The sequence below is a fragment of the Dendroctonus ponderosae genome, unplaced genomic scaffold (assembly GCF_020466585.1).
Source record: "Dendroctonus ponderosae isolate FM_Combo_2020 unplaced genomic scaffold, Dpon_F_20191213v2 Dpon_F_20191213_4, whole genome shotgun sequence".
Taxonomy (NCBI): Eukaryota; Metazoa; Arthropoda; class Insecta; order Coleoptera; family Curculionidae; genus Dendroctonus; species Dendroctonus ponderosae.
The window spans coordinates 14304326-14321407 of record NW_026018611.1 but is presented as its reverse complement, the minus strand read 5'-3'; the positions used below and the strand labels follow the sequence as shown (position 1 = coordinate 14321407).

The window sequence follows — 17082 nt, the reverse complement described above, 5'->3', positions numbered from 1 at the left end:
TAGTTATTAAATTCATCAATCTATGTATGAAACACTTATTACAGAATTAGATCATTAAAGTATTTGGGAAATATAAAGTGAATTACAACTGCATGCAAATTGTAAAATTTGTAGTGACTATATCTGAGGAACATTATGAGTTAATATGAATACTAACATATATTTGGATCGTTTCTAAACAATAACAGAGCAAAACTGGAACGGTTTTACGCTGCCAGAAGTTGTTTGGGTTATTTTTTCATCTATTTTCAATAAGAAAAACAACTAGTTAACAGAGAAACAACTTGTTCTTGTGCTGCTACAACGTGCTTGAACTGCTACTGCATTTATTCCGTCTACTTGCTTCCAAAATTACCATTATAACTGGCATTTAATAAGATTTATTAAAGTTGCATGTTGCAATCTTTTTAATTTTTTTCGTTTTACTGATTTTCTTTAGTCGGTAACTACTTTTCTAAAGGTAACATTATGTGTATTACTGAGTAGTAATTCATTTTTGAAAGAGCTTTCAAACGAGCTATTGGATAGATAGCCTTCTAGAAATAAGGATTGTTTAAACAGGGTGTCGCAATAAGGATGGTAAGCGGCTGTATCTTGAAAAGTATATGTTGTAGAGCGATCGGAAAAAATTTTGATAACAAACTTGAGAAAAAAAAAATTCTCAAAATTATTTTGAAATTTCTCAGATGACCACTAGATGGCGTAATTGCAAACGGTATTTTAAAAAGTCGATTTTATACAGAAATTGTCCCTATAAGTGAACCATCTAGTAACTTTGAAAATAGTGGGAAAAATAAAACAACAACAAAATAAACCAAAATTTTTTCTTTCAAAGCCTATTTTAATTATTTGAATTAGGCAACCTTTATTATTTTCAAGTATTAAATCGATTCCAGAAATTATTTTAAGATGCGGTTTTTGCGGTTTGGTTCATTTTTTATGTACTTTCGAATGCGCGTAAAATAACTTGATGGTAGTATTTCAAATTGTTGTAAAAAATTAAAACAAAAATTTTTTTTTGAACAGCGGATTTTTTGAAAATGATTAAGATTGCTGTTATATCACATATTGTAGAGTTTTTATTGCTCTCTCAACTAATAGTAAAAACTTTGAAATCAGACGGGAAATGAAGTCGATTAGGTTATAAAACAATTCTTTGAAAACGTAGTGCACAATTGACGACTGAGAAATATTTAAAAAAATATGTAGTCTAATATTGCTGAGAAATATTTGAAAACGAACAAGCAACATAGCGAACAACATCAATTCTAATACATCATTATTTATGTATTCACACATTTCATTATTCATATGCATATTTAAATTAGGTTTTCTTCGATATTAACATTCGCATGCAATTATTTGATACCTTCAAACAAATTCAATCGAAAATTACTTTTATTAGTAATTAAAGTACTTTATATTTTTTTTTCTAACATTTCAGTCTTCAATAACTTTTAAAACAAAAACAATTAAATGTTTTCCACCTATCTAATAAGCCCGGTTTCTGCCAATAAAACAATATGTCCATATTGCCATCAGTACTCTATTCTGTGTTGTCTTGGCAACGATGTGATAGAGAAAAACAGGCTAGCATTCAACGATTAGAAGAGAAGACCAGTCCAGTAGACTTTCCCGTGAGAAGAGTGCATGCTAACTGCTAACATAACCACAAATATTTTTACCTTTTCGATTTGGTACTGTGTTCAGTAGGGAATGTTGAGTCTATATAAGTTGAAAGTGGTTTTATGTAAAATTAGTAACTCTTCACATTTGAACAACACCGGAAAACCTTGGTACGTTTATTAACATTTAGAACGTTATACAAAGTTAATAAATACCTTTAAGTGCAATAATGTAATTATTCAACACGTTGAACACCGGCATGGCATTCAAAAAATACTTCCATTTAGTGAGAAAACGTGGGAAATGTTCAATATTAGTCGAAGAATATGCATCTCTTTTATTTTCTCTCGATATATGACGTTGCCCCTGCATCTTAATCATGAAATTCTAATATAATCTCAATTTGCTTATGATGGTGTTTCGAAACGTTTGTAAGAGTAATTCTTGTCTTTAACATTACTCATTATTACAGTAGCAAGTATTAGCATTTCTCTGGATGGATGATTGTTACTCATGTACGTTATGTCTGCCCGAGTTTCGCTTTCTTTTGCAGTTTCAGTGAATAAAAATGCGGAACGTCCATAAATTTGCGGAAAAAAACACTTTCAAACTTTTTAAAATCATGTTCTAAGTAATAATAAATATCATGTAAAAATTTACTTCACGTAATGCAGAAAAACCGTTCTCCAAAAATTGCATCTGTTTGAATTATACTTACACAAGTGTCTGGAAAAGATGCGACGAACACTTAACAAGGCAAATTTACAGTGAAAATGAGTGTGACAAGTTCAATACTTTTGCTAAAACTCAATATTAACGGCCTTAAAGTTAAATTTAAAAAAATGTTATTTTTGAAATAACTTTTTGTTGGTTATCCGATTGTTTTCAAGGTTGGCACACTTATTACTTATGATCATTTGTATTATTGTTCAAAAGTTGAGATTTATCGGTTAATGCTGAAGAGTTGAACTCACCGATAACACCTACTTAATAACCTAAACTTTTTTATTTTCCACTTTTTGCTATGTATGATTTCAAAAAAATAAAGAGCATTCAAAATTACGTAAAAAAGGTTTACTTGTCACATCTCTCTAAAATGAGCCATTCTCGAGAAAATCTACTTTTAAAATTGTCTTGCACGGCGTAAGTAATAACGCACGTCAAATTATTTCCAACGTTTTAACAGAGCGTGCCATGGAAACAAGTGCACTTTGAATTAATTATTGTTTATTAAATATTTAATAAGGGAATAAGTGTTATTAGATTTTGTAATACAGTTTTTAAATGTTCATAGCAAACTTTTAAAGTGTTGTCCATTTTCCTTAATACACAAATTGAGCCTTCTCAAAAAATTGCGACGAATCCTAAAAATATTTCATTCTTTTGTAAATTTCTTCACACTTGTCTTCACACTTAAGATGGCAGCTTCATTTCGCATTACAACATTTGGTGTATCAGTTATGGTTCCTACATTTGAACACTCCGTTCATCAGGTTTTAGTTTCCATTTAGACTCGGGTAGATTCAAAAGTTTTTCCTTGAGACAATAATCATCAACCGWATAGTGCTTGGAACATGTTCTGGCGTTTTAACTGTTTAGGTGCTAGCTCCAACACTTATTTTTGGCTGGGTCAGCAAGCCGTGGGTATTTTTGGATAAGAAGCCACTTGTATTATTCAACTGTATGTATTTGTGAAAACAGGCAGGCTCCTTGTTAGGAGCTAGGTACAAAAGTCATCACAAAATGGGGGTGAGATCCACCTTTTATATAGGCTCGCCACCTCTCCGTCATTTACCCTAACTAAGCGGCGTCCGGCGTTGCCAACTACTAAGTTTAATATTTAAATAATTAACATTAACATTAAATTTAAATTTCTGATAACATCTGTGAATCCAAGCTTCGCAAACTTGCTTATTCTTAGCGTGGGCTTATCTTGTTAGTTTTAGTATCATGATTAAGTAGATGACATGACTGAGTTCAACCTTTTCGCATTATCGGGTAAATATCAAGTTTTATAAAATTGTCTGTACTCTCTAAACACCCTCAGGCAATTTTTTGAGAGGAATGACGCTAACCTACAATCCGCCTTTATCAACGCGAATACATACAATGACCGTTAGTTTCAATTTCCGCGCGGGGTAAAGAATAATTTAGAAAAATGTAGCACCGTCTTATAATCTAAGTCTCGTCTTAAGTTTATCATAATAACTATCCTAATATTCTTCCGAATGACGAACAACATCCCTGTATATTATCGACCACAAAGTTTGAATGTGGTGTTATTTMTTTGCAGATCAACGATGTCTACATCATTAGCTGCTCAGCTTCAGAAGCTGGCCACCCCAGCCACTGACGTCTTAATTAATGACAAGAAACGATCGACGCTTTTGTTTGATCCTAAAGAGGCTGCATCGATCAGCAGCGAAGTAATCTATGAAATTGGATTAGAAGGGTTACATCAGCTAATAGCAAGGAATGAGAATTTCAAACCATTCTTGCAAACGCTTTTTCACAATTCGTCAAAGCATTTTGATAGATACGTGCATTCTAAGGAGGACAATAAGAAGCTAAACAAGAAAATAAGGAAGTTTCTGGTTTTGGTCGCTCCCTATATACTGCTAAATCCAGCACAGAAGGCTTTGGAGTGGCTGTTTAACCGCTACCGTATCAATGAGAATAACAAGACCGATCTGCTATTGGCAGTATTGCCACATTACAATTCAAAGATTTTCTGTAGGATTATACAAACCTGCCGATTTCAAAATGTCAGTGACCCGTTTTATTTCTTGAAAACCGTACATAAGTCTAACATGACTGTACCGACATCCAATTTATTTCATCAAGCATTATCAAACTTCCAACTTGTAAAGTTGATGATCAAATTTTTGACCCAACTGCTAAAGACTCATCAAAGCAATGTTTTGACGATGTATTTTAACTTCTACTCAACGGTATTTTGTGGAGCTATCGAATTTTCCCCGGAAATTCAGGAACCTTTCATCACAGAGCTGCTCCCGTTTATTACAAAAGGGATAAAATCATCCATACCTGATTTTGCATCTGCTGCATTGGTTATTACTGCCAGGCTGTTATCCAAATGCTCTGTAACAGAGAAATTGTTAAGTAGATTTGTGAACACTCTTTCAGAATTAAAGTGCCCATCTTTAAAATTGGAAAACACTTTATCGCTGGTATTGATATACCAGCTGCAGCCGCAATTTGAAGTTTTAAGTTCTGACGCGCTAGCTAACTTTGCCAAAACGAATTGGCTGGTGGAATGCCTATCTTATCTGCACTCCAATGGAAATTATGTGTATCCATTCCTTAGGGTTCTTCTGCGAAATGCTCTAAATTATGAAGGGGAGGAATATCAAGCTGAAATTCAGGAAATGATTTTGGAAATTGTGAAGCAATTAGAATTTGATGGCAGTTTTATTTCTGATGTGCTAGGGTAAGTGATAAAATATGTTACATATAAGACATATATGTTACAAAATGTAATACAGTATGTCCGTTTTTGGAGCTCAACCATGGGGATCTTGGTAACCATACTAGATGCGCGATTGGTTAAATTGGGTAAAGTTGCGTAGTCTAGAGCATAATAAAATGCTCATGGAGAATTTTTAAAATGTCTGCTGCTTTCGGAGATGTCCGGAAAAAATCAAAATTCCAAAAAAATTTTTATTTATCCTTAGCTTATTTGACGCGGAAATTTCAAATGAGTAATAGTTGTAATCATTACAACTTTTTCTCTTCTACAACGTGGTGATGTTGTTTTTAAAATGCGACTTATGGATTCTTGACAACCATCATCAACTTTGTTTTTTCTTATAAGCCCATCTTGGATTTGGGATTTGGATGTTTCAATTCAGCTTTTTTTCTGATTACGATGATGTATCACATGTTAAGGTTCAGTCTTGCTGTTTGGTGAAAATAACAAAACTGTTGTTTTGCATAGAGTGCYTTGGAATAACACCCACAGTTTTGTTTGATCAACATATTTTAGACAGTGTCTGTATCACCAATATTAATGACTTGCGAAGGGAGATCATCACAACCTTAAAGACCAAAATTAGAAGAAGGGATTTGATTTAAGTTCAATAGAAAATTCAAGAAGACGCATTGATCTGTGCTTGCAAGTGGAAGGTGAATTCTTCGCGCACCTCTTGCAATTTTCTAAATTTACTGGTTTCTCAAAGTTTAGTTTCATCTTATGTAAATTTATAATGCAGTGTTTTCTCTTTTTTATTCTACTCAGTCACTGTCTAAAATATGTTGATCAAACAAAAGCGTGGTTGTTATTCCAAAGCACTCTATGAAAAACAGCAGTTTTGCTATTTTCACCAAACAGCACGACTGAATCTTAACATGTGATACATCATCGTAATCAGAAAAAAAGCTGAATCGAAACATGTAAAAATCCAAGATGAGCTTATAAGAAAAAACAAAGTTGATGATGGTTGTCAAGAATCCATAAGTCGCATTTTAAATACAACATCGCCACGTTTTAGAAGAGAAAAAGCTGCAATGCTGAAGCATTATTCATTTTAAATTTCTGCGTCAAATAAGCTAAGGAAAAAATAAAAACTTTTTCCGGATATCTCTTCTTTTTTTAATTTTCAATGAGCATTTTAGTAAGCTCTAGACTGCGCTACTTTAATCAATCTCGTTTCTAGTATGGTTACTGAGATTCTCATGGTTGAGCTCCTAAAACGGACACCCTGTATATTACAGATCGACTAATTTAAATACTTATTTTAGTTTGGTACTCAACAAAGTCGACAGTGAAGATCTAGCGAAGAATTGCCCCACTAGCTGGTTGCAGGACATTATCAAGCAACTCCAACTAAAATATAAGGTACAGTTCGATGAGGCTTTGAAGGATATTCCAGAGAGTAAGAGAAATATTGTACTGTCGCTTCTTGAAGAAGTAAATGAAGCAATTTCTACCAAGCCAAAACAGTATTCTGTTAAACGAGACAAAGAAACACTAAGAGATATATCTAAGCGAATTGACATACTGCCAGTGAGGGATCTGTATTTGCTCATTCGTGAAATATCGCAAGAGCTGAACAGATATAATCTCCGAACAGTTACAAAGGGGATATTGCAATGCCTGGATTCAATACTTTCTAAAACGTTTGATTCCGGACAAAACTGGTGTTCGTTAGACGCAATTCAGTATTCAGATTTCTTTACCGAGTTGATTAATTTGAGTTTCAGTGATGCAAAGTTTAAAAGTATATTTGAGGTATTTTTAGCGAAAATCTCCACAGATGGAAACATAGCCTTGAACATTTGCATCGCTGGCTGTTTTGAACCTGTCACAATTTGTAAAATTTTACGTTATGTACTGCGAGACAAGCCAGAAACTTGTCTTAATGGCATTTATGTGTTAATCATGCTCTCCAACAGAGACCCAACTATACGAAAATTGGTGTTCGATATAATTGAACAATTCGATACAACGCATAAATGGCTGCTTCAGCAACTCTCGAACCAGCAAGAACGAATACTGGCTGATAATGCGCAAGTTGGTTTATTGTTAACAGACATTTTAGCTCACAGAACGAGTAGTTCAAACAAAGCAGCAGTTAATTTGAATCAATTAATGGAAACAATTTGTAGTAATGATACCCCTATGTATGTCAAGTGGGGAATTTTAAATTGTCTATCCGAAGTAAAGAAGTTCGATATTGTCCAAACGCTTTGTGAACACTTCGTGAAGCTGTTTGAGAACAAGACACTCGATCAGTGCGACTTAAAAATACTGACAAATATTGTTAGGCGACTAGATTCGAACGTTATGGCCCAAATGTCTCAGAATTCTCCAATTTGGCATTTTGTAGTTTTTGTTCTGAATCAAAAACGTATTGTCATTATTGACGAAGAAAAAATATATTTGCCAAATTGTATGCTGAACCAACTCTCACGAGACGTCTCCGCGGTACTTCCAGAAGATGTATTAGAAAACCTGTTGGACTTGGTATGTGAACAAGTGGCCTTATGCGAAGAACCGGAATTTATTTCACTATCCAGTAAGCTGTTTAAGCATCTGGACTTAAATGCGAAAATTATATCCAAAATCTTAGTGCAAATGACTTCAATTAATAGTTCAAAAGGAAGAAACAGGCGAGGACTTGTTACGCCTACAGTTGATATTCTAGACTCGGTGGCATGGAAGAAAGGAGTAAGCTTACTGGAGTTTATACAGAGCAAGAAAAAGATAAAGAACCCTCAGGTTCTTTTACCGATTTTATTTGATGTACTCAAAAAGTGTCTGGACTTTGAGGAGCAAGCTGTAGTGGAGTATCCAAAGCAACTAACGCTTGCCCTAGTACTACTAATTTGCAGCAATGTAGATGAGAATTATGTGTCAGAAAGTGACTTCAATATAGAATTAGTGATCCAGTGTATTCGAGCCTCTCAGAATCCACAAACACACTATCATGCCCTGTTAGTGCTGGCACATGCAGCCAAAATAGTACCTAAAGATGTACTTCACCACGTTATGGCAGTATTCACTTTCATGGGTACCACATTGATTCGGCATGATGACGCTTACAGTTTTGAAATAATTTCGAAAATTGTGGATACAATCATACCAATTTTGGTTGATGCAAAACAAGTGACAACCATATCTGATGTTTTGAGAGTATTTATTGACGCTTTGTTGGACGTACCTGAGCACAGAAGGATACCACTATACACAAAGCTTCTCACCAACGTCAACGTGAATGAGAACTTGTATTTGTTCTTGTTATTTGTGATGGAAGCAGATGTTCTCCAAGCGTCTAGAGAGAAAACTAAAATTGAAAAGGGTGAGTTCTGTATTTCCATCTACCTGCATTGTAATATTCTGTAAACGTTGCACGCTCTGAAAAGCGSGCAACGTTGTGAATTTAAAAATKTTATTTCTTACTGCGGTGCATTTAACAATTTTATCTATAACATAACGTTTTGAATTTATTGGTTATGATTAATATTAATTTCGTTAATTGCATCATTTTTTTAAGGCGTCTAACTAGAGTCTCATACACAATATTCTTTGCCTACGACCACTACTGAAGGTAGTATAAAACACACTACCTACCATCTAAGTAAGTTCCATTTTACGCATTGCAAACCAAACGCACAGTTCTGTCATAATTCACACAATATAAACGTTGTAACTTGTATCGAAAATTACTTACTCCACTGAAAAGTGGGTCTGATGGTTCTAAAAGCAAGAAGACCAAGATTTTGTCTGCAAACTTCAAAACTTTTCGGGAAAATGTACATAATATTGAATTTTTGTTTATTAACGTATGACGTTTTAATTTGTAATTCTGGGCTGCTGTCAACAGCAAGCTTCAGTTTTAGCAAGTTATTACGGTCGTAGGTAAAGTATGGTACATAATTCGACGCAATTACGTACTCAGGAATTACTGACTCGCCGCTTCGCGACATCGTGCGCAACTTTTGCATTCGTACGTAAAGTGCTCCTTACTTACAACTCTTATTATGTAATATACTATTAAATAACCCTAGAGGAAACAATCAAGAGGCGCTACGTCGGGGCTATTTGGGGGCTATTGGATTGGACCCGCTCGTCCAATCGAGATATCAACATTTCATTGAAAAAAGTGCTACCAGGCGAACGTTACGGGGTGGAGGGAGCGTCTTGTCGAATTTCTAGGTTACWTTAATTTGTTGMTATTTATCAGTTTTGAAACGGTTAATATAAAAATTAATTTAGGAAAAACGGCTMATATAAATATTGGCAAAATATRTATTTTGKAAAATTTGGCAAAAAAAATCCTATTAGTATGTCTAAAAATATATAGTGTTTTATTCAAGAAAAAGTGACTGTCAAATTTTGACATTTTCGAGTTTTATATTTTTAATAAATGATATCTATAATTCGCCCCCGCTCGGTTTATAGATAGGTATGTACAGGGTCTTCCCGTCTATCTTAGCACGCCACTGCAAAGATTATTTCAAAAGTTATGAAAAAGTTGTTGAAATAAAAGATTTACATAGTATCTGTATTGTCAACATTTTTAGTGGGAAACCCAAACCTATTTTTAAAAATGTCAATGTTTAAAAATGACAGTTTCTCATTTTTTTGTAATGGGCACCCTGTGTTTTATAAAATATTTATAAAATACTATTTTTGAATTTGAAAATATGGGGATAATATATTAATAACCCCTGCAGTTGGGTTCTAAAGTATGTAGAAAAACCATATATCTTTCTTAACCGTCCAAAGACTGTCCTATGTATCCGTTTGTACGATGATACGAAAGTGTTTCTATTGCTCAGATATTTTAGACGTTTGTGTCACAATTTTATCGTTTCCACACCGAAGTAAAAGTAAATAAGCAGCAATAAAACCTATTAACGTTTTTTAAAGAACATGTCAGATCATACATGTATTAAACTAAAATATTAATTTACGTTCGAAAGAGTTTCTAGCATGGCAATCGGTTTCCCTAAAACGCTGAAAACATCGACCAATGGTGTTGTGATGAACACCCAACCTTCGGGAATCTCACGTTGGGAATACCCTTCTTCCAACAAGGTGACAATTTTGACCGCATCAAACTCACGTAAATTTCTTCCTGGGGACCTTTCAATGCGAATACACTTTAGTTACACACACAAGTTAGGAAAAATCAAGAAAATTGAATCGAAAACAGTACCACACTTGCTGAAAACAATGATGAGACGTTGCAAATGACACAAAACATTCCGATCGTGGCTTTGATTCCGGACTTTTCCACTTTTTAGCTTTCTGATTCCTTTATTCTTGATGCCATGCAAAGACACGGGTTTTTGACAGCGATTGTGACAGTTATGGAAGTTCCGTTCCGTCGGTCGTATTCTTCATGCTAAACGTTACATGACCAGCCAATCACAGCGTCTTATTTTCGGTCTATTCTGTAATGCGGAGGCAAATACAATACGCTCCCCGTAGTTGTCTGGAGTATTTCGGTAGACGCCTCATCGGGTCAAGATGGACTCAATGTTGCCGTTTTACAATTTCATTGGTCGCTCTGCTTATATACTTCATAGTCGAACTTAATTGGTCATATTGTTGGGTGCCTTATTTAAATTTATTTCTATTTCAAGAACAACCTTATTTTTATAAGACGGTGTCGTTGCGTCGTGGGTATATTGAATGTCTACGCAGTATTTTTAGCTGTATTTTATTATTGTTTTTATTTATTAAGACAAAAAGATGGAATTTTTGCTATTAATTAATTAGGGCACCTAACATCTATTTAATTGTAAATTATTTGTGTTGATGACGATATAAACTGGATTTTTTTCAATTTAAATTATTTATTCTAGGAGTAGCACCGCCACGATCCAAAATAGCTTTGCAATTATGCCAGGAATTTTCTCCTGTTACCACGTTGCAAGCTTGTGTACAGCTTGCTCAATACGTCAACGATCTTCCAGACGAAAAGGACGACCTTCCGACCAGCGGTTCAAGTTCTCTTCCACCTAGCACCAATTACACCAACAAACAATTCCGCCACTACAAATATTTAATTATTACATTCTTGTCCAGCTTGTTGTCATCTCGGGAATTTATAGTCAAAATTGCCACACTTTCCAAATCCGAAAACGGTTCTATCGAGTCATTGTATAAGGAGTTAATCATCAAGGTGCTGTCATATATTCAAAGAATCCAAAAAGTGTCCGATAGCTCCGCAGATAGTCCGCAGTCGCTCTACTGGAAAACCATTTTGCATCATAGCTATGAATTATTAGATAGTATCAACGACCTGCTAAGTCCACGGATGTTTTTGTTAGTCATCAAAGGACTTTTGGTCCATAGTATGGTCAATGTGAAGAAAAGAGCGCTCGAATTGTTGAACAACAAACTGCAAGGCAATCTACTAAGCTTCAGTGAGCAAGACAAAAAAGAGCTTTGCATTCTAATTAAACCGATATCGCTTATCGTTGAGAACGAAAGCCAAGAGACTTTGATACAAACCGGTCTGCTATCTTTGAAACTTATCGTTATAGTTTTGGCACCTGAAGAACCGGAAAAGTTTGTACCCGTTCTCGAATTTGTAGCAAGCATTTTAAATTCCGGTAAAATGGAAGGAAACGTTTTGGCTTCAGTTGTTCTATGCTTGGCCGAAGTTTGTGCAGTTTTAAGGGCTCATGGGTTAGCCGCAATCGCTTCATTTATGCCCGCGTTTCTTCACATTCTTAAGAAGCAAAAGTACCAGGAAACATATAGCTTGTTACTGTTGAGCGTCGTAACAGCGGTTAATAAGTTTCTAGAGAGTTTTGCAGCATTTCTAAGTCCCTACCTGCCAAAGCTTATCTGCGAAAGTTCAATTTTGTTAAGCAAGTGGGGCAGCTGCATCGAGGACTCAAAATGCCAACCCCTAATAATTCGACTGAACGGAATTAAAAAGAAGCTCAGCACTACAATACCTGCGAGAATTTTGATTTCTGTTATAGATGAATGTTATAATACCTTACTAGCAAAACGATACTATAATGCTTTGGTGGCTTTGATGGATATAATGGAGGAACAACTAGTCAGTTTTCAATCGATAGACGTTGCTCAGAACATGTCCGAACTGACTGCGCTTTTCCTGAAAGCATTAGAATTTCGATCCAACCATAGTCCCTCACTGGAAGTGGCAAATTTAATCGAAAACCAAGTGATCAAAACCTTGACGGTGTTCACTTTAAAGCTATCCGAAAGCAGTTTCAGACCTTTCTACTTGAAGTTGTATGATTGGGCCCGGACAAATCATGAGCGCCTTATCACTTTCTACCACATTTCTGAAAGAATCGGGCAGGCCCTAAAAGGATTATTTGTCTTGTTCGCCAGCAACATTTTCAGCAACATGTCCAATATTATACACAAAATCGACGAATATGCTTTTGACGACATCAAGAAAACCGTCCTGTTGTTGGAGTTTGTGTTGAAAACTTTGAAAACTATTTTCACTTACGATAACAAAAAGACTCTTAACAGGGATCGATTCCAGCTCATCATGCAACCCTTGGTCGACCTACTCGATAAAGATATTGACGGCATTGACGCATTGGTAAAACGAAACGAGCAGCTACTAACTCCCACTATTGTCAGTTTTGCGCTGGCCTTAGCCGATGATGTATTCTGGAAAGAAATGAACTATCAGGTTTTGTTGAAGATGCGGAATCCGAAACCCGAATTGAGGCTTGTTGCTTTACATTGCCTAGCGGAAGTTGTCGCAAAGTTGAAGGAAGACTTTATGCCCCTGCTACCGGAAACTATCCCGTTTTTAGCGGAATTGTTGGAAGACGAAGATGAAAGAGTGGAGAAAGCCTGTCAAAAAGCGATTCGCGAAATGGAAAAAATGCTTGGTGAGCCTTTACAAAAGTACTTCTAATTAGGAGTAGTGCAGATTATATTAGACCATTTGTTTAGTAATTAATACTATTTTGTACTAAATATTATAAACGTTCTAATGCAATAACTCAAATGTAATGTAATGATGTTTTTAAGGTTGCTATACTCCATTACTGTTAGTATTAGTTTAAGCTAACGTGATTTACAGTATGATATACAGCGGCCGAAGTGCTTTCGCCGACTGAAAATATATATTACGTATTTTAGCATTGATGTGTTTTATTTATCATAAAATTTGCTAAAACCGTCAAACGAGTTTGAGTTTAATCTTTACTTTTGACATATTTATTTTCTTTCAATTTATTTCAAAATTGTGTCATGCCCCTGTTTATGACGCAATAGATTTTGTTACTTCAATCAATAGCTATGCGTTTAAGAAAGTTAAATTTTGGGTACTTCGAAAGTTTTATAAAACGATACACAACTGAGCTAGAATTTACCTACTGTTGCATAAAGTAAATTTCTCAAGACTCAACCAGGGCATTAAAAAAGTGCCGGTTGTACAAGARCAAACGCATCCCACATTATCTTCTTGGAAGCGGAACGACACGCRAATTGCAATGAATTACTCACCAAAGTAAARTACMTGGCGCCCGACTCTAAACTTCGCACACACATATGATGAGATTGGGCTGATTGTCACTGATGCTGAGGTATGGCGCAAGTACTGCTCYAAACTAGAGGTGTGATAAACGGTTATTTTTCTGKAACGGGTTACAACGTTCCAATTCCAAAAGGAACATGTTACTTTTTAAATTTTTTATTAAAATTGCAGAATGATTATTCAGTTAGCAGTAGAAATAGTGATGATGTATAACGATTTCCTTTATTTAAAACTTAATTCTTAACATTGGTAAACTTAAAATGAAATATTCTAAAATCAAAAACAAAACATGGGTCAGAAGTAACTACTTAAAGAACAAAAAAACTGATAATAATAAAACTAGAGTGATTAAATAAAATATTCGGTTTATATGCGAAAATGTTTAAAAATCTCATTTTTATTTAACAATGAATTAACATTTAATAACAACTATCAACTAACATCTAATAACAACAAACAGAAATGCGTGTTTGGCAAACCTGGACGAAGTATTACTCGAGTTAATTTTGAAATCACCAAAAAATAATTTAAAAAAAATATGTCGACCTTACAACGTTTATTACTATTCAAATAAATTTAATTTCATATCTGACTGAATTTGTATTTAAAAATGGCCAGCTTGCTTAAATGTAGGTGCACATTCCGCTTAAAACGTTTGTTATTTTACATTCCAAGTGTGATAGCATTTATGTCTTAGACTCTTAATTTACTCATAGCTCATATGCAAGTGTACATTCTGCTTAATTTGCTGGTAATGGGCATATAGCTCCCGAACTAAGTTTCTTGAAGGAAATAAATTTTTTTAAGATTTATTATATTTTCTCTGGTTCCTGGTGAACTGAACATATTATTGTAAACGAAAAGTGATACACAATCATCAAAGCAACGCGCAAATACATACAACATATTTTCCGTTGACAAATGGTTACTGAAACTGCTGCAACTGGATGAGCGCTCGACGATGCCGCATCGGTTCTGTGCTAAAACGAACCACTTTTTCAGGTTTATGAGACGGTTTCAAAAAAACCCTTTAAATCAGCAAATCAGCGGCTGCAGCTAGTGCTAAGTGCGCACGACATTTTATGAGACGGTTCCAAAAAGAAATGTTTAAATCGGCAATCGGCTGCAGCTGGATAGATCGCGCGACGGTGTCGCATCGGTTTTGTGCTGGTGCGAAGTGCACACCGCTGTTACGGTTTTATGAGACGGTTCCAAAAACAACCTTTTAATCGGCAAACGGCTGCAGCTGGTGCGAAGTGCGCACAACTCTTTCGGTTTTATGAGACGGTTCCAAAAAACCGGTTAAATCGGCTAGCTGTAACCACGGTTTCGCGTTAAACGTTTGCTTATTTTAGCGGTTACGTTAAATACCGACCACCCCAACTCTAAACTGTATATTACTACCACCACAACAACAAAAATTACCGCGAAGACGAAAAATTTTGAACCGGGAATACTAAGATCATAAGTGGAAATGGCGTGAACCGACTGGAAAATAGAAAATCTCCCGGAAATGATGGAATTAGCCAAAGTAATCAAGATAATGGGATCCGTTGGTAGAGTGATTCACACGCTATGCAACCGTATTTGAGAAGCAGAATGGTGCAATTCAGTATACAGCGTGGTCCTCAACTAATGTGCCAACATTCACTGACATATTGTTTATGCAAAAATATTGCGTTTAAGGCAAGTTTGTTTTATATGAAAAGTAATATTTTTCGAGATATACGATGTCAAAGTGTAAATAAATTTTCGTATATTTTTAATATATTCTTAATCAGTTCTACTCACGATACACTTACAACGATATGCCAATGCGCGTGAGGCTCCGGGTGCGAAGAAAATTTGCCCGGTATTATAAGAAGTATCGCACGATGCTCATATACAAGTGTATATTTTTTGGGCTTTTAATATTTTTTGTATATTTGATGTACATAACTACTTACATATTACATGTACTGACATGTCTAATACATTTTTGAAATACAATTAAATGGGGATATACTACAGTTATAGATTAAAATATCGCAGATTATTCGATGGAGTGACTCTGTTAACTAGAATGTCTCCCAAAACTTAAAATTTTGCGGTAGGACTATATTAAAACAAATAATTGTAATATCTACGTATTTTAGATACTCATACTTGACATACAAACTTAACCAGTCATTTAGTTTTTAAATCTAATTTTACAGTTGTCATAGAAGAATTTTGATTGAAAGAGTATGAGAAAACTTTGTTCATAAGTATAATGCAATATTGTACATACATAATACAATTAAAATTTATTTTTTATAATTAGTAAACTTATCCATTTCTAAGGTCTTGTAATCTGATATCAGTTCTAGTTCGACTCAGGCAGAGAATTACTTCAAATGGAACTGACGAATTTTCTAACTTCTTCATAATTATCTGTGCCAATTTTAGAAAAATGTATTTTTCATTATTTAAGGAGTGTTTATGCAAGTCAAAAAAATTAGCATCAAGAACCTGAGCTGCCTTAATTAAATCGGTAGATGGTTTCCCTCTCGAAATAGTCTGTAACCAATCAGGTACATTTCTATGTTGCCGCCCGTGATTAATTGTAGGAATACCCAAAGAATATTTGTTCCTGTACCTGTACGCCATATATCCCGCTATGTACTTTAGAGATTTAAAATTTATCTCTTTTCAAAATCATCTTACTCTTGTTTAACCAACTGTTAATTTTTTATTACATTAGAAAATATTGATTGAGTTAAACAAATATCTTCATCACTTTGCTCAATATTTTCTTCCGTATTTCTGTTTTCTGTAAAGATTGCGGCATAATGTTTTCCTAATATAAACCATCTCATACGATATTTAAAGTCAAGGAGAGAAGGGTGGTCATTTGCTCCTCCCATACCACGAATGTATGAAAAAAATTTTTCGAGCACATCTTGGTTAAGACGATAAGTTAAAATATACTCGACACTGTACTTTTCATATAAATATTCAAACTTATGCGTCAAGGATCAGTTAGTGATCAATATTCCTTTCTAAAATGGTAAAATCTTCTGGTGCTTTTCTTATTGTAGTTTCCACATTTAGCTACACCACAACCCGGCATGTTTAGATAAAAGTGTATCGTCTACTGTTACGTTTACTATATATAAACTGACAATGAAATAAACAAACGCGAGATTTTCCTATGTAGAAACGTGCAACTAGTGCATTATAATGTATAGAAATTTCGAGCCGTTCATCTGCCGAGCTTCGCATGTGACGTCATGCGCCACACCGACCGATTTGAGACAAATAATTGGAATACCGTTTTATGTGTATCGTGGTTCTGCTATGACCCTAAAAATGTGTATTTGGGAGTTTTTTGAACAACAAATTCAAATTTCTTATTATCTAGCCTAGAGGGCGCTAGCTGCCATTTAAATATGCAGCCATTTAAAGTACCAGAAGGTTTTTG

The 17082-nt window shown here is 34.8% G+C and overlaps 1 protein-coding gene across 1 annotated transcript; it reads left to right on the top strand.

Annotated features, from left to right (window-relative positions):
- Positions 1-1646: 1646 nt before the first annotated feature.
- On the top strand, positions 1647-13245 carry LOC109540807 (HEAT repeat-containing protein 1). Its single transcript, XM_048665700.1, has 4 exons — positions 1647-1796; positions 3920-5077; positions 6388-8447; positions 10963-13245. Exons 2-4 carry the CDS (start codon positions 3927-3929, stop codon positions 13014-13016), a joined length of 5265 nt encoding a protein of 1754 aa, XP_048521657.1. The 5' UTR covers positions 1647-1796; positions 3920-3926; the 3' UTR covers positions 13017-13245.
- The last annotated feature ends 3837 nt before the right edge of the window (positions 13246-17082 follow it).

What these genes read in the sequence shown, in the direction of transcription:
- LOC109540807 (XM_048665700.1), top strand. Translation starts at nt 3,927, where the DNA reads ATGTCTACATCATTAGCTGCTCAGCTTCAGAAGCTGGCCACCCCAGCC. An exon ending in TTTATTTCTGATGTGCTAGG is followed by an intron (nt 5,078 to 6,387) that starts GTAAGTGATAAA and finishes TACTTATTTTAG; the next exon opens with TTTGGTACTCAACAAAGTCG. An exon ending in GAAAACTAAAATTGAAAAGG is followed by an intron (nt 8,448 to 10,962) that starts GTGAGTTCTGTA and finishes TATTTATTCTAG; the next exon opens with GAGTAGCACCGCCACGATCC.